This window comes from Dipodomys spectabilis, unplaced genomic scaffold, assembly GCF_019054845.1.
Source record: "Dipodomys spectabilis isolate Male_0828 unplaced genomic scaffold, ASM1905484v1 ptg000024l, whole genome shotgun sequence".
Lineage (NCBI taxonomy): Eukaryota > Metazoa > Chordata > Mammalia > Rodentia > Heteromyidae > Dipodomys > Dipodomys spectabilis.
This window is the reverse complement of record NW_024870701.1, coordinates 12,574,889-12,593,646: the sequence shown is the minus strand read 5'-3', so window position 1 is coordinate 12,593,646 and position 18,758 is coordinate 12,574,889. Positions and strand designations below refer to the sequence as shown.

Below are 18,758 nucleotides of genomic sequence, written 5' to 3'. Positions count from 1 at the left end.
CTTGCTTTGCATGTATGAGGCCCTGGCTTCGATTCCTGAACACTACATAAGCAGGAAAATCTGGAAGTGGTGCTGTCGCTCAAGGGGTAGAGCAATACCCTTGAGCTGAAGAGCTGAGGGACAGTGCTCAGGCCCCACAACCAACCAAAAAAAATAAAAAAAAGATTATGCAGAGCTTTTCATTTTTAACAATTACAGTATTCTAGATATTATGCTAAAAGCCACTTTTAAGTACTTTACCTTCACACCAACCTTGTAACATGAACATTACTTTTCCTTTAGTTTAAAAAAGGCAACTAAAAGCTTACATTAATCACTTAGACTTTATCATATTCATAAACTGCTTTTTAAAATGGCAACTCCTTTCCACAATTACTTAAAGAGAATGCTAAAATGGAAAAAAAAATAGCAACTTAGACCCACTCATGAGGAGTAAATGAGAAAAATCAGTGTTTGATAAACATTAGTCAGGCCTCATTACTACAAAAGACCATGCATAAAGTCCAGTCAGGTAGCCATTAACCTTATATAATTATCAAATCTTATATAAATATTTTAAAAATATACAGAATTGCAACTACTTAATATTAATGATGATAACTATCATAATAAATGTTGTACAAGTACTTAAAGATAATACATAAAATAAACTAAAATGAAAGCATTTAATCCTTAATTTTCAAAGTGCTGGGTGGGTAGAGTGTTGGAAGAGGTCCACACTGCAGGGGCATCCTTATCTCCAAGGACTTGGCCTGGACCCAGGTCCAAGGACCTTCTGCCCGACGTATGGAAGGTGACCACTTATGTATCCAGGGTAAGAAGGTAGCAGGAAAGTAATCTGTGGGAAAGGATGGGCCCTTGCCCCAAAAGAGGGCTTGACAGCTAGTAACAGCAGAAGATGTCACCCTTGGAAGCTTGAGATTCCTGGTATTTGACACCTAAGAACTTCCACCACAGTCAGAATTAATTCTTTAGGAGCCTTTGGCTAGAGCAAAGGTAGCTGGCTTGCACCTTAATTGGCCTCCAGCTTTCTGTGGCAGAGGTACAGGAATAGCCCTGTAGATAGACACTAGGGATTGGGTTTAATTTGTATGTATGTTGTTTAAAAAAAATTACTACTGGCTAGGCATCAGTGGCTCATGCCTGTAATCCTGGCTACTCAGGAGGCTGAGATCTGAGATCACAACTCAAAGCAAGCCCAGGCAAGGAAAGTCTGTGAGACTCTTATCTCCCATTAACCACCAAAAAAACCAGAAGTGGCGCTGTGACTCAAGTGGTAGAGTGCTTACCTTGAGTTGAAGAGCTCCAGGAACTTAAGCCCCACAACCAACAACAGCAACAAAAAAATACTGCTTTGGATAGTAGCAAACAGTTAGTGATTATTTAATAAATGTTCCAAGTTTATGAAGAGAGAGAAAGGGAGGGAAGGAGGGAGATAAGAAGAAAAAGAAATAAGAAAGAAGGAATGAAGGAGGGCGGGAGGGAGAGAGGGAGGGAGGCAACCAAACAGGGTACACAGATATTAATAAAATAAACACCCTGTTACCCTCATGGAACTCAAATTGAATGAGAATTATTGACACTAACCAAAAACCCACAAACTAGCAGTAAGGAAAATACAGGGTGCTATGAAAAACTTAGCACTCTTAAGTATACATTCTTTCTATGACTTATTATTGCATTTAGGGTAAAATCTCAAACTTTGTATAATATAGCCTTCAAGATCCTATACTGTGTGACTGAGACAATTCAGTACCGAAGATGTAAAATTACAAAGAGGAAATGATTAATAAATTCTACAAAGTCCTGAATCCTATAGGTGAAAATATGCCCAGGATCTGATAATAACCTTCCTCGTGTTCAGGTTTCAATGACATACTAAGAGTAGGGAGCTATGGGAGAAACAGAAAGAAGAGGAAATGGAGGTAGTCAATGAAAAATCAGGCAATACATCATAGTAGTTCAGAAGCCTGTTGTTTGCAGCCTACACATTTGAAATTAGAGAAACAGAAATAAGGAGTCTGGGAGGAAACACTTAGAAGAGGTTGGGAGTAAAAAACATAGGTGAAATGATCATTTTCTCAAGGATCTGAGCTGGTAACCATGATCATGAGCAGTTACATACCAGGGTATCACACTCCGTGCAGTTCTGGTACTCTAATTTCATTCTTTTAGCTACATCAGTTGCTGGAACTCCTTCTGAAGGAAGATATGCCCGGCAATATGGACAGGTCCACTTATTGCTCTTTAGACTGGTAGCGATACAGGAACGGCAGAATCTACCCCAAATAAAGGAAGAACACATCACTTTCCTTAAAGGATATAAAGGAACCACCACTCTGTGTGTGTGTGTGTGTGTGTGTGCACGTCCACGTGCACACGCATGCACATGCACGTGTTATACTTCCCAGAGGATCACCTACCTTTCCAGTAAGACTTCTTTGGAATGAATATAGGCACTTGCATGCATTTATCCACAATAAGAATATGGGCTTGGAATGTGGCTTAGTGGTAGAGTGCTTTCCTAGCATGCATGAAGCCCTGGGTTCAATTCCTCAGTACCACATAAGCAGAAAAAGCCAGAAGTAGCCCTGTGGCTCAAGTGGTAGAGTGTTAGCCTTGAACAAAAGAAGCTCAGGGACAGTGCCCAGGGCTTGAGTTCAAGACCCAGGACTGGCAATAAATAAATAAATAAGAATATGAAGTATGTGAAAGAGTATATATGGTATGTATGCTGGATCTACCACTTAGCTACATCCTCAGCCTTAAATTCACATTCTAAGCACACACCTACACTTCTGACCTGACTTATTTGCTTACATTATTTTATGCTAATCTAAGCAGAAGATGAATACTAGTTTCAAGCCCTAGCATAGTAGGCACTGGTGTCCATTGCCCATTTGCCCCAAATCCAGTCCCCACCGACTTTCAACCTCTATAGTTGAGTACAACACTTGGCCTGAAACTTAAGTGAGCATTACATAAATGCTGTTGCTTATGGGAAAACATTAGTTGCAAATGTTGTAGACTAGTCAGCGAGCTGTACTCATTTCAATAGAGCGAGATTAACAAGTAGAGAAAGCGCAACATGACCAATGGCTTTGGGAAGAGATTGAGCTTACTGATTCTGAGTATATAAAAAACATATTTATAGAATGGGATGTTACACCACATCAAAAGAACAAGCTTGTGGTACATGCAGCAACATGGATAAATTTCAGAGACTCACTGAGTGAAAGAAAGCAGACACAATAGAGTTCATCCTATATAATTCTAAATAGGTAAAACTGATCTAATGTGGGGTGGGGGGGAGACACGAACGGCTGCTCCTGAGTGAATAGGGAGAAAGAATGGCTGGGAAGGGCATACGGAAACCAGAAATGGAAATATTCCATATCTTGAGAGAAACTTATCTAAAGATGTTTAATTTCCATCTTTTTTTTTTTCTTGTCGGTCGTGGGGCTTGAACTCTGGGCCTGGGTGCTGTCCCTGCACTCTTCAGCTCAAGGCGAGCACTCTACCACTTGAGCCACAATGCCACTTCTTTATATAAAGATTTTTAAAAATTCAGTATATACAGTACAATTATGATCTATGGATTGATTTAATTATATGTGTAATTTGCTTGAAAAACCAGGGAAGGTGAGGGGTGTAGCTCATAGGTAGATTACCAATTTAGTATGCAGAGTGCTATGAGTTTAGTCCCCAGCATTGCAAAACGAACACTCAAACAGAAAGAATCACAACATCTTGGATTATGGTTATTATACATGCTAGTCTAAGGAATAGAATATGCTAAAATGTGTAGCTTACTCTGGAATGCCTAAATATGATATATTTCTGGATGAATAGGAATATGATAGATACAAGCAAATATAGCAAAATATTAAAGATTTTAGAACTTCCGGCTTGGTTATCTGGTCATCCACCTTAGCTGTACATGCAAATGATGCCAAACAGGCTAGCTGTGGTGGTGATATGGAGCTATAAACCTGTTACTTGCTGTAGCAAGTTTGAGGCCAGAAAAAAAAAAATCATAGCAAAAAGCTGTGGGAAATTATTTACTCTATTATATTACTTCTTTAGTTAATCATATATTGTTTGACTTAACTTTAGTTTGACTAGCCTGGAGCCGGTGGCTCATACCTATAATCCTAGCTATTAAGGAGGCCAAGATCTGAGGATCAGGGTTTGAAGCCAGCCCAGGAAGGAAAATCTGTGAGACGCTTATCTCTAATTAGCCAGCAAAAAAAAACAAAAACAAAAAACAAAATCCCTGTAAGTGGATCTGTTACTCCAGTGGTAGAACATCAACCTTGAGTAAAAAGGCTAAGGGACAGCACCAGGCCCAGAGCTCAAGCTCCAGTACTAACACATGCAAACACACATACACACACACACACACACACAGAAAGTGATTTGAACAGAAGAAATTATTAAATATTTTAAGGTATCCCAACTCATTGTGAGGAAAAGATTACATTGCTTAATTTTTAAAATATAGGGAATGGCCAGGCACTGGTGGCTCACGCCTCTAATCCTAGCTACTCAGGAGGGTGAGATCTGAGGATCGTGGTTCATAGCCAGCCCGGGCAGGAAAGTCTGTGAGACTCTTATCTCCAATAAACCACCAGAAAACTAGAAGTGGTGCTGTAGCTCAAGTGCTAGATGCTCACATTGAGCTGAAGAGCTGAGGGACAACACCCCGGCCCAGAGTTTAAACCGCAGGACTGGCAAAAACAAAACCAAAAAAGCAACTTTCCTGCCTGGGCTGGCTTGGAACCACGATCCTCAAACCTCAGCCTCCTGAGTAGCTAGGATTACAGGCGTAAGCTAAGCCACCAACATCTGGCAGTCTAAAACTTTTGAAAATTGAATTTGTTTCCATTTTTAGGAAAAAGAGTTATTCCATGATTATGATGAGGTCTTAGGAGAGAGCCCCTCTATCTGCACACATCTTCCCCAAATCTGTATATAAGCACTCATTTAAAGGCAAACTTTGTGGAGGGCAGAGAGGTTTGAACTCAAAGCTTCAAATTTGCTAAATAAGCTCCCTACCACTGAGCCATAAATCCCCAGGCATTTCTTTTTCCAGTACTAGGGTTTGAATACCAGGTCTCACAATAGCTCAACTTGCTTGGGTCTACTACCACTTTATCTCCAACACTCTTTTTTTTCCTGGTTATTTTGGACTTTTCTGTCTGGACTGGCTTAGAACCATAATCTTCTAGATCTCAGTCAGCTGAATAGCTTAGATCACAGGCATGAGCCACTAATAGTGGGAAAAAGCAAAGGTTTTAATAGCAGTTTACTTTTGCTAGACAGCATTTGACATACCAGAGAAAATTGTGGCTCTAAGAGGCCTGGCTCTCACATAGATCTAGAAAAGGAAAAGAGGTAATAAGCAGGTAAACAAATAAACTAGTAAATCTTAAATGCTTTTTAAAAAGAGTGAAATTGACCAAAATGAACTTAGCAACTCAATGGCAGTGATGGGAGGGAGGGAACAAGTGGGAAAGAGGGAACAGCTGATGCTATGCAAAACAAAAGAAATGTACATATCACCCAATGTGGAAGAAATAACTATGGCAAAGCTCATAGAACTCATAAATGTTATAGAACATGATAGACAATTTGCTCCAGGAAAGTTAGAATGTGTTTGTGACTTTAACTGAGCATCACTATCCCACAATACTGTGAAATTTGGGAAATTACGTAACCACTTAATCACAATAAAAATTTTGAAAAAAAAAAGAGTGAAATTGTGCACAGAACAAACAGAATGAGTGTGACAGAGAGGATCTTTGTGAAGAGGGACCAGGCTTGGGAGCACCCAGCCTGTAATCGTAGCTCTTAGGAGGATAATGCAGGAGGATCATAAATTTGAGGCCAATTTGAGCTGGTTAGTAATAACCTGTCTCAAAACTAAAGGAAACAAAGAGGCTGGGAATGTGGCTTAGTGGTAGAGTGCTTGCCTAGAATGAATGAAGCTCTGGGTTAGATACTTCAGAACCACAGAAACAGAAAAAGCTGGAAATGGCATGTGGCTCAAGTGGTAGAGTGCTAGTCTTGAACAAAAGAAGATCAGGGACAGTGCCCAGGCCCTGAGTTCAAGCGTTAAGCCCCAGGACTGGCAAGAGAGAGAGAAAGAGAGAGAGAAGGAAAGAGAGAGAGAACAAAACAAGAGCCAAGATAGAGTAATGGGAAGGCAAGAGAGTTTTAAACATGTGACTGACATCATTTGATTCATACTATAGGTCACTCTGGGTTCCATGTCCAGAACGAATTGTAGATGTACAGATATACAACAAGAACTGGTTCAAGACAGAATAATGCCTTGAATATGGCAAAAAGCAGTTGAGAGGGATAAATAAGCCAAAGGAGTTCAGACTTACCAAATGACATAAAATATATATCCCGTTATGCCAAGTTAAGTCAAACGCAAAAGATTCCAAAACTGGATGAAAGGCACAAATGGGCTTGCTAGGGACTAGGGACTAGCAGTTGGGAAAATAGATTAGCCACAACAGATAAGTGGAAATTTTTTAGGGTAAAGGAACTAACTGTCCTAGATCTTGTTTGTTGTGGTAGTGGTTCTAGGTCTACACACAATCATCACAATTCAGCCCATTACACATGATATGAATTATATTGCATCACTCCAAGAAAGCTGAAAAACAAAATGAAAACCCTCTAATGACAACAGAGCAGTAACAGGTGAGAAAAATCATAATTAATATATATAGCACAGAAGCAGTTAGAAATCGTCCTTCTGCTATATAGCCTCAGGCACCACATATTAGCTACTCAGTAAATGGTCAGTAAATCCAAATAGTAATGAGTTCTGATGGCTTGCCCAAAGGAGGATTTTTTGGAGGGCAAAGTCCTCATTAGTAAATAAAGATCAGGACATCTTTCTGTTTGGTTTTTGTTGGGAGGGCAGGGCTTTTTCTTCATTTACTGTGAGGGATTTTGGTACTGAGACTTGAACCCAAGACCTGAACTGTGCTGTTGTTGTATTTTGTTTTTGTTTTTGCCAGTCCTGGGCCATGAATTCAGGGCCTGGACTTCTTTTGCTCAAAGCTAGCCTTCTACCACTTGAGCCACAGTGCCACTTCTGGCTTTTTCTGTTTATGTGGTACTGAGGAATTGAACCCAGGGCTTCATGAATATTAGGCAGGCACTCTACTACTAAGCCACATACATTCCCAGCCCTGTGCCTTTGGTTTTTCCACTTAAGGCTGTTTTCTTATCACTTGAGGCAGAGCTCCACTTCCAGCTTTTTGTTGCTTAGTTGGAAGACAAGAGTCTTAGGGAATTAACTGTCTGAGCTGTCTTCAAACCCCAATCCTCAGACCTCAGCCTTCTGAGTAGCTAGGATTACCAGGCATGAGCCATTGGTGCTGAGCTCTGCTGTCTTTCTGACTACCAAAATATGGTCACAAACCTAAGGAAATAAGGGTTTCCTTTGTCCTGCTCCCAGCTCCTTAATGTAGTCGGGAAATGATGAATCAGAAAAGATGAGGTCAAAAAGAAAATGTAATGGATCGAAGTCAATTGCATTTTTAAAAAGCTGGTTCAATATTTTCAAAAATTCTAAGTGCATTGCCATTACTTTAAAATCCGATTTCACACACAAATCCAATTTTCTGGCTTCGTTTGCAAAGCAAGTCATACTGGGCTCCTACAACTCTGGAACCCCATTCTGGGGAAGTCAATGGGGTTAGGGCCCTGGCCTGTGGGGTACTAACCCTTCACTCTTTATACCACTTGTCTAGGCCCCTCTGAGTTTACAACTTTCCATGAGGAAATCAATGAGGAACTACACAAAGACTCAAAAAACTCTGAAACCAGCTGGAAACTCAATTATCACACCCTTACTTGTTATGTTATTAACATCCACCCCTTTCTATTTTTTTTGTTTCCTTAAATTAAGTAATCAGCCAAAAATCCCCTTCCATGGAGAGGTCAGAAAAATATTGGAAGGAAGCAGGAAAAGACAGCTGAGAACACTGGGTAGACTTTACTTACCCAATCCCCTAAGGTAAAACTAAATCTTAAGTGGATTTAAAAAAGAAAGGCAGTCCCTGGTGTCTAAGAGCTAGAAACGGAAAACAAGTATCCAGTGCTATTTCTCCAAATGTGGTTTGGGAAGAGGTTGTTGACAACAGTGTGGTATAAACCTTCTACTGTGTTCTCAACACAAAGCTGCCTCATGTGTGCACATCTGTGCTCATCAATATGAAGGTAAATTTAAAATCTTGACCACTTGTGGTAAGCACGCAAGTAGGAATAGAATAAGTAGAGTGCTATTATTGTTATTCAACGAGGCAAGAGCTCAAGCTAAAATATTCCACTACAAAATAAACTCCAACGTGCACACCACAAACCACTCCCTCTCCAACAAGGGATCATTCTGGATGAGCCCAAGTACAGCTATTCTTAGAGCTTAGGCCCTCCTACCATGATAGACACTTAAGATTTCCTTTGATGTGTTTTGTATTCTATGAGGTAACATTCAAAAGGACCAGCCTGAAAGTTGGTTTTCCAGTCTCAAAAAATTGCATATCTTTGAACTACTACACACTGACTTCAAAAAAATTATTTTTAGATTGGGAAGATGGCTTAGTGGTAGAGTGCTTGGCTAGCATGCATGAAGCCCTGGTTAAATTCCTCAGTAACACATAAATAGAAAAGGCCAGAAGTGGCGCTGTGGTTCAAGTGGTAGAGTGCTAGCCTGGAGCAAAAGAAGCTCAGGGACAGCACCCAGACCCTGAGTTCAAGCCCCAGGACTGGCAAAACAAAAACAACAAAAAAAATTTTTTTAGTTTTTTAATTTGCAAAAGTAATAGTAGCTTATTTTTATTTTATTATTGTCTTTAATTAGTTGTTCAAAGGAGTTTCAATTAATTTTTTGCTTGAAACAATCCTGCTGGCTCAGCCTCCCAAGTGCTGGGGATTACACTCATATATCAAAGTGTCTGGCTTTGATTACACATTTTACCTTCTAGGGAAAATCTTATTTCTTTTCACCTAAAGTCTTAGTGAAAATTGAAACAGGACCATCTACGGCTGTGCTTCTTAAATATTAAAGACAAAAATCAGGTAGGCACCTGCTTAAGATGCTCATTCTTATTTAGTAGCTCTGAGATGAAGCACACAATTCTATAATACTGCTGACTCAAGGTGTAGTAACCTGGATCTAAGCAGAATCTTGGTATAAAATAATCTGCCACATTTTGTGTCTGTTAGCACACACAATATCCAAAAGAGCAATAATATTGAGTTTGTCTATGATAGTAATAACACTGATAGGCAAACACAGCAATCTAACCATCAGAGTGGGCAAATTTGGGGCCTGCTGAATTACATCTTTCTAAGATTCTCATCACTACAGGCACAGATGAGTAACAACCCTACAGAAGGGGTTTATGGAGTTCTAGACTATCAAGGGATTCCTACGTATTAACTAAACTACAAGTGGAAAAATATACACAGAACTTGCTATCATCAGGTGACTAATGATATATATGTATATATATATATATATATATACATATATTAATTAGACTCGAGTTTTTAAACTGTTATATTACAAAAGAGTTTACACACTGCATGTTAACCACATTTTCTCAACTACATTTTGTTTCCTCACTTTGTGTGAGAGTGTGTGTGTGTGTGTGTGTGTGTGTGTGTGTGTGTGTGTGTGTGTCCTGTGGCTTGAACTCTGGGCTTAGACATTGTCTCTGAGCTTTTTGGCTTAAGATTAACACTATACCACTTGAGCCACAGCCCCACTTCTGGCTTTTTGGTGGTTAACTGGAGGTAAGAGTTTCATGGACCTCCCTGTCTGGGCTGGCTTTGAATCATGATCCTCAGATCTCAGCCTCCTGAGTAGCTAGGATTACAAGTGTGAGTCACTGGCACTCAGCTTTTTTTTTTCTCCACATTTTTTATTAGCATCAAATTACTGTACAAGCGGAGTTCATTTTGACATGTCTATGGGGTTCCATCTTAAAATTACTATAAAAAAAATCATAGATGAACTATGTGAATGAGAGTGGTAGAGTGCTAGCCTTGAGCCAACTGAAAGGAGAGCCAGGCCCTGACTTCAAGAGTTCAAGCCCAGTACACACACACACACACACACACACACACACACACACACACACACACACCTCACTTAGTAGATGTAACAGAATCAGAGTAGAAGCTCACATCTATAACCTTAACAACAAAGGTGGCAGTCCAGAGAACCTCAAAAAGTTCACAAAATCCTATTTTAAAAATAACTAAGGCGGGGCTGGGAATGTGGCTTAGTGGTAGAGTGCCTGCCTAGCATGCATGAAGCTCTGGGTTCAGCTCCTCAGTACCACATACACAGAAAAAGTTAGAAGTGGCGCTGTGACTCCGTAAGTTTGGCCGGAAAGGAAACCCACCACATGGTTCAAGCAGAAAGAGTTTATTGGGGGGACAGCAAACTGTGGGCCAGAAAGAGATAGAGGCATGTGGAGACAGAGGGGAAAGAAGAAAAAGAGTGAAAGAAAGAGAGGGACTCCTCAAGAGCCAGATTATATAAGGCAAGGCAGGAGGCAGGACCAGGGGGATGTGGAGTGGTACCTGGGTACCACCCACTGTCTGAGGGAGGCTGACAGGTCAGTTCATGAAATGACTTCAGAGGACAAGGAAGTGACCTTAGAGCCTGGGATCCTTTGCTGACTCACAGTCAGGTGATTGACAGGTGATTACTGGTTTAAGGCAGGTGAAGAGGAAGGGAAGAGGGACTGATCTCAGGGACAGACCTAACTGGCTCCTGTGGTAGAGTGCTACCCATGAGCAAAAGAAGCTCAGGGTCAGCACCTGAGCTGAGTTCAAGCCCCAGGACTGGCAAATAAATAAATAAAAATAACTAAGGCAGCCAGGTGCCTGTAAGCCTAGCTTCTCAGGAGGCTGAGATCTGAGGATCATGGTTCAAAGCCAGCCAAGGGAGGAAAGTCCATGAGACTCATCTCCAATTAACCACCAGAAAACCGGAAGTGGTGCTGTGGCTCAACTGGTAGAGTGCTTGCCTTGGGCTGAAGAGCTGAGGGGCAGCACCCAGGCCCAGAGTTCAAGCCCCACAACTGACAAAACAAAACAAAACAAAAACTAAGGCAAAGAGGACTGAGAATGGGATTTAAACTATATAGTGCCTGCCTAGCAAATGTGGGTAGGGAGAGGTGGGAGGGGGAATGTGAATTAGTCTTATGTATCAACTTGACTATTATGCTCACTTATTTAATTGAACACTTATTTAAATGTTGCTGTGAAGGTATTCTATAGATGTGGTTAATATAAATTAATTCTTTTTTAAATCATCCCTCCCTTTCTCCCTCTTTCTATATAGGAACATCCACATTTATACATGTGGTTAAGTATATATAGTTGGAGCACAGAAAGCAAGACTTCATAGTATAGTCCTCAGATATGTTGAGTACCTTAAACTACAGACTCAATCTTGGAATTAGTCCATCTGGCTTCCACCTAAGCCCTCAGCCCTTTTCCTTCTAAACCAGGAAGAGGGATTCTCTGTGAAGTTCCTATCTAATTGAAGTCCAGAGCCTATAGATTAACTCATAAGAAAGAAGTAGAGTTGACACCACAACAGAGTCTATACAAACTTTGAACCAGATTATTTGTTCTTTTCAGCACATTCATCTTCTGTAAGAGCTGCCTCCCTAAAAGGGTTTATAGGCCCCGCTTCTCTTCCATACAGAGAAAATGTCCACGTTTCTAAAACTTATTCAGTGACTGAGTAGTCGTTCTCCCATGATGCACCTGAGCATGTAATAAACTTCCTTTTATCCTGCTAATTTGTCGGTTTATTTCAGCAGGCCCAAGTATACCATGGAAATTGGTGGAGTATGTATCCACACATATACACAGAGATGCAAATCATTGTTTCTATGATTGTAGATAAGTCTAATAGTTGAGAAGTATCTATGAATAAAGAGAAAAAGAAGATTCAGTCTTAGCCTAAAAAAGAAATTGATGAGATTGTACATGTGTAAGAATGAAAGCATGAGACTGGGGATGTAGGCTTGGTGGTAAAGTATTTGCTTAGTATGCTGGATAGAGGCTCTGGGTTCAATAACAGGCTGAAGAGAGGTGTCGGGAAGAGAAAGAGAGGGAGAGCAGGAGAGAGGGTGAGAAAGAGAATCTGAAAGCCCTGATGCATATTTCTGGATCATTTACTATTCATCAGGAAGCCTGTCAGACTCTACTTAGACAACCAGCAATTTGAGGCAAGCTTTACTGCTCCTACTTGACCACAAATGGAACATTTAACCCACTTACCTGACAGAACTTTAGAATTACCCTTAACAGAGTTTCATTTATGGAAAATTAGGCACATCCTATGACATAGGGATGCTGTCTTTTTTGGGCTCATGGGAGTTGTGGTGCTTGGGTCCATTTTCAATCTTGAGGCCCCTCATAGGTAATTCCTTTAGCCTCTGGCTATTTCCCCAAACCAGAGCTTTGGGGAAGATCCATTTGTATTTGTATATTTCCTAAATCAGTTTTCAGTTGTATTTAACAAACTCATTCTTGACTTCATTGAATTCCTCCTGAGCTTGTCTCTCTGTCTTTATCATCTGGTAGCTCATGCCCATAATCCTAGCTACTCAGGAGGCGAAGATCTGAGGATAGTGGTTAGAAGGCAGCCCTGGCAGGAAAGTCCATGAGACCAATGAATTACCAAAAAGCTGGAAATTGAGCTGTGGCAGAAAGTGGTAGAGTGCTAGTCTTGAGCATAAAAGCTCAGAGACAGTGCCCAGGTCATGAGCTCAAGCCCCAGAACTGGTCAAAAACAAAACAAATAGTCAAGTTGTCTTTGACTTCTCCAATGTGCCCAATATATCTAATCTGACAATAAATTCCACTTACCATTTCTTCTAATTGTGTCAGATTCCTCTTTAGTTCAATTCACAGAACTTCAACCTATCTATCTATCTCCTCTCTGCCCAGTTCTCTGACAGCAGAAAAAGAATAGGAAATCATTTCCACAAATATGTTCTTGCAACTAATAGTGAGATGAATAGACAAGAACATTAAAATGAAACTTCTAAAGAGCCCACTGGAGATAAAAGATCAAAACTGAGAGTAAGGCTGTTTGAGACATTTTAGAAATGCTATAGATTAGCTGGATGCCATGTCTCAGTTCTGTAATCCTAGCTACTCAGGAGGCTGAGACCTGAGAATAGTAGTTGGAAGCCAGCTTGAAGCTAAGCTGGTTCATGAAAGTCTGTGAGACTGTTATCTCCAATTAAACACCAAAAAAGCTGGAAGTGGATCTATGGTTCAAATGGTAGAGAACTAGCCTTGAGCATAAAAGTTCAGGGACAGTGACCAGGCCCTAAGTTTCAAGCCCCAGTACAAGTGCCAAGAAAAAAATAAATTTAATAGATTAATCTTTTCTGAATCAATATGCTTCCAAATTAAATTTAGACATAAGAAATAATACTTAGCAGGGTGCTGGTGGCTCATGCCTGTAATCCTAGCTACTCAGGAGGCTGAGATCCAAGGATCTTAGTTAAAGCCACCATGGGCAGGCAAGTCTGAGATGCTTATCTCTAATTAACAACCAGAAAACTAGAAGTGTAACTGTGACTCAAAGTAGTAGAGCACTAGCCTTGAGCACAAAAGACCTCAGAGACCGGGCTGGGAAGGTGGCTCAGTGGTGGAGCGCTTGCCTTGCATGCCTGAGGCCGGGGGTTCCATTCCTCAGCACCACATAAGCAAAAAGAAAAAAGCCTGAAGTGGCGCTGTGGCTCAAGTGGTAGAGCGCTAGCCTTGAGCTAGGGACAGCACCCAGGCCCAGAGTTCAGGCCCCACGACTGGACCCAGAAAAAAAAAAAAAGACCTCAGAGACAGTGTCCATGCCCAGTCCCACAACCGACCAAAAATAAGTAAATAAATAGGGGCTGGGAAGGTGGTACAGTGGTAGAGTGCTTGCCTTGCATGCATGGGGTCCCTGGTTTCGATTCCTCAGTACCACATAAGCAGAAAAAGCTGGAAGTGGCACTGTGGCTCAAGTGGTAGAACACTAGCCTTGAACTGAAGAGCTGAGGGACAGGGCCCAAGCCCAGAGTTCAGGCCCTACAACCGACAAAATAAATAAATAAATAAATGAACAAGCAAACAAATCAAAACAAATCATACTTGTCCACATGTGTTTTGTTTGTGCAATGATGAAAGGAAATAGAAAATACATTTTGAAGCTTTTTTCCTGTTTAAAATTTATTTGCTTTTCTGGGGCTGGGGATCAAATTCTAGGTCTTGGTGCATGCTGCAAATACTCTGCCACTGAGCTATATACATCCCAGGCCTCCATCTTTATTACATTTTATATTTAAATTTTTTAATCAGAGTAGGGTGCTGGTGGCTCTCACCTATAATCCTAAATACTTAGGAGGCTAAGATCTGAGGATTGTGGTTCCTAGCCAGAGCTGAGGCAGAAAGATCTGTGAGACTCTTGTCTCCAATAAACTACTCAGGAAAAGCCAGAAGTGGTGCTGTGGCTCAAGTGGTAGAGCTCTAGCTTTGGGCACAGAGATACTCAGGGATAGCACTCAGGCCATGAGTTCAAGCCCCAAGATTGGCAATAAATAAATAAATAATCAGGCATGGTGGTGCACATCTGTATTTCCAGGACCATCTGTAATCTCAGGAAGCTGAGACACAAGAATAGCAAGTTCAAGGTCAGCCAGGGCTATTTAGCATTCCCATGCACATGCACATGCACATACACACACAAACTAAAGTAAATGTTTATAAAATTTCATTCTTACGAAGAAACTGAGAGTCAAAGAGATTAAGCAACTTGGACACCCAGCTGGCTAGCTTCACAGTTGAATTTCAAATCCAGCTTTCTGTAATACTCAGTTTCTACCATCACAACACAATTGATAAATTATTATGTACATATTCAGGGTATTGTTGCCATTATTAGGCTCATTTCCTTTGAAATAAGTTTATAAACAATCTAGTTCAAACCTAAAATACTGATTCCCTTCACATGCCTTAATTTTCCTTTTAAGTTCAAGGGGAAAAGTAATTCATTTAGAACGTACAATTAGTGTTAGCAACACTCACTGTCTCTAGTGAAAAGGGGACTCTGGATAATATTTATAAAGTGGAAGTGGCCCAAGTAACTTTGCCAAAGGAGGAATATGGAAATTCTGCCCACAGCCAGAACAATGGACACAGATTTGTCAAAACAAAGAACAGTTAAGTGAGGGAAGACAGTCTGTCCAGCCCTTGTTATGCTATTTTATGACTATTTTTCCAGTGACTAGTTTCCTATTCACTCTAACAAAGAAAAAAGATTAAATAAAAACATTTAATATTTTGCAAATTTATATTTTCCCTTAGTAGAAGCAAGACTGTAAACAATAAATTATAATGTCCTAAATTCAAGTTTGGAAAACAATCTCATGAGATGATTACAACAGCAAAGCTGCCCATTCCAGTTCTATAGAAGGGATATTCAAGACTCTGTTCATTTTTGGTACAAGTGTAAAAAGTTTAATACTAGTAGATAGAACTCAATAGTAGAGGGCTTGCCTAATATGAGCAAAGTCTTAAGTTTGGTCCCCAGCCCCATAAAACAACAACAACAACAAAACAAAGCTTAAATATGGTTGTCATTAGGTTATTATTACTCTTAACTAATCTTATCCTGTTACACAACAGCACTTCTGCTCTCATGGCCTTTGATATGAGGTCAGTGAGCTACATTAAGATAGCAGGGCAACAGCAGCAACTACAAAGGGGATACACTTAAGACTCGAGTTTAAACAGATGCTGGAAGGGATGTGGGCAGAAGGGAACCCTACTGCACTGTTGGTGGGAGTGTAAACTTGTTCAACCACTTTGGACAGTAGTATGGAAGTTCCTCAAAAGACTCCACATAGAGCTCTCCTATGACCCAGCAATCCCACTTTTGGGCAAATGATCACAAACAAGACCATACCAAAGCTACCAGCACAACTATGTTTATTGCAGGATTATTTACCATAGTTAAGATATTGAACCAACCCAGATGCCCCTCAGTAGATGAATGTAGCAAGAAAATGTGGTGTACACACACACACACACACACACACACACACACACACACACACACAATGGAATTCTATGCCTCCATCAGAAAGAATGACATTGCCCCATTTGTTAGGAAATGGAAAGACTTGGAAAAAATTATATTAAGTGAAGTAAGCCAAGTCCAAAGAAACATAGGTCCCATGGTTTCCCTTATTTGCAATAACTAGTATATGTCTAGGACAAGCAGAAAAGGTAAAAAGCTATGTACTTATGAACAGATAAAATGATGTTAAGCGAAATTAATCCCAAAATAGGGACACAAGTGGTTTTTTCTTTCTCGCTACTGTTTCTATTTTGTATTTATAAGGTACCATGTGATTTTTTTTGTTGCTTTGTATGTTTCTCCCCCACATATAGCAGTCTAATTTGGGGAAGGGAAGGGAAAAAACAAAATGTTTAAATAGAGATACAGGTTGACTCATTGTAACAATGAGATGTACAAGACACTATGTTGAAAAACGGACTTTGCAATTTAGGCGGGGGAGTGTAGTTGTGGAGGTGGGAGGGAAGGGATGTTAGGGGAAAAACAAAAGAGGAGGCAACAATGCTTGATAGGAAATGTACTCATTATCTTGCTCATGTAACTGTAACCTCTCTATACAGTATTTTTACAATAAAAAACTTATTTAAAAAAAGACTCGAGTTTAAAGTACAAAGCTGGAAAAACAAAAACAAAAAACAAGCTGGGCGCTGGTGGCTCATGCCTGTAATCCTAACTACTCAGGAGGTTGAGATCTGAGGATCGTGGTTCAAAGCCAGCCAAGGCAGGAAAATCTGTGAGGCTCTTATCTCCAATAAACCACCAGAAACCAGAAATGGTGCTGAGGCTGAAGTATTAGTGTGCTACTAGCCTTGAGGTGAAAAGCTCAGGGACAGCATCCAGGCCCAGAGTTCAAGCCCTATGACTGACCCCTGCTTCCCCCCAAAAAACAACCAAAAACAAAACAACAACAACAACAACAAAAAAAAACAGGCCCTGAAAATAAATCCAGAAAATAATACCCAGAGCATTCTTTATTTAAACATCATGTGGGCAGTACATTTTTCATCTTAGCTCGCTCATGGCCAGTGGTGAAGACAAATTCTCAGGTCCAAAGCTATCACCTAAACCCTTCTGAAAGCATTTTGTGCATTTGCCTTGATTATACGCCCCTGCAAGAGAGTCAGTCAGTCCACTGCCCAGTCTTGACATTAAATGTGCTAAGCTCCTGATCTATGCATGAGGGCTTGTGTGTGTGTGGGGGGGGGTGACACACACACACACACATACACACACACAAGCCACTCACACCCACAGAACCACAAAGAAAACCTACGTAAACAGCAGTGACCGCAAACTCACAGACTCACCTCCCACCCAGTCATTCACACACCAGGGAGGACCTGCCAATTTTATACAGGGAATTTGCTTCTTAAATCCTTCTTAGAAACCACCTATTGCTCTGTGCTCACAGCAAGCTTTAATTAAATAGCGCGTGACTTTGAAGGAAGTTATTTTCACGGACACTTTTCGGGGCTGGGGGAAGTGGTTCGCCAAGCAGGTAGAAAGCAATCTCCTGTCACTTCGTGGCTGGGTTTCAAAGGGCTACATTTATTGGGTAAGGTGCGAATGTACAGCCCAATGCCCCACCCTAACCAGATGTTGAACTCTTGAGGGCTACAGAAAGTCCCTAGGACACTCAGTTTGTCTTGATGACTTGGGGGACAGGGAGTTGGTTACAGGCAAAGGGGTGCTGAAGGGAGGGGTAGGTAGGAGTGGAAGGGCAGTTTGCACAAGTCCTTGTTTGCTCAAGACCGGCCTTGGGGTGTGTGTTGGGGGTGGGGGGTGAGGGGAGTTCTGGGACACGTGCACAGCACTAGCAAAACAAAACCCACCCGGATTCGGGAGGGAGAAGGAAGCGCAGCCCGTTCTGCCCAGATCAGCGCGATCCGCGCGTTGAGGAAGCCTACACGGCCCGGCGGGACCTTGGATCTCCATCTCTGGAGCCATGCACCTGGGGTGGCTTCAGGAGGAGGCAGCTCTAACCAACCACCTGCCCCGCAGACCCCTTCGGACTGTGCATGCTCCCGTCCAGGTTCACCCCACCACCACCCCCGCCCCCGCAGCAGTTTCCTAAAGCTCTGGCTTATTTTACTCCTACCTGTACACCCCTCCCTGCCCCCCTCCCTCACACACACACATAGGCGCACAGAAGCTCAGATGCCCTGACACTTACACGTGGCCACAGCGGGTCCGGACGGGTCGGTGCAACACCTCCAAACACACGGAGCAATCGAAAGACGTGACGGGCAGCTCGGGGTCCCCCCGGCGCTCCAGGGCCCGCGGGGTGGCCGAGGCCGGCGCGGATTTACCGCTGTCGCTGCTCAGCAGGGAGCCCATCTCGGCCGCCGCGTCTGGCTGCGGCCGCTGCCCCGGGGCTCAAGGCCGGCAGTGGTGTGTTGTCCCGCGGTTGGAGGAAGGAAGTCCAGGCCCAGCTGTGATCGTCGCCTCCTAGCTCGCCCAGCTAGTTGCAGCCTAGCAAGCAGCCTCCTCCTCCGCTCGCGGAGCCCAACCTCGGCGGAGGGCAGGCCCAGTGCGCCGCCCAAGGTTGGCAATTCTCTCTCTGGGGCGC

At 41.8% G+C, this 18,758-nt stretch overlaps 1 protein-coding gene across 1 annotated transcript in view; it reads right to left on the bottom strand.

The window, feature by feature from the left end:
• Positions 1–18,758, bottom strand: part of Rnf125 (ring finger protein 125) — a 28,788-nt gene extending 10,030 nt beyond the window's left edge. The window contains exons 1-2 of the mRNA XM_042675128.1: positions 18,363–18,758; positions 2,126–2,279 (exon numbers count right to left, since the gene is read on the bottom strand). Of these exons, the coding sequence (XP_042531062.1) occupies positions 2,126–2,279; positions 18,363–18,526 (318 nt within the window). The 5' untranslated portion in view covers positions 18,527–18,758. The remainder of the gene's footprint in view (positions 1–2,125; positions 2,280–18,362) is intronic.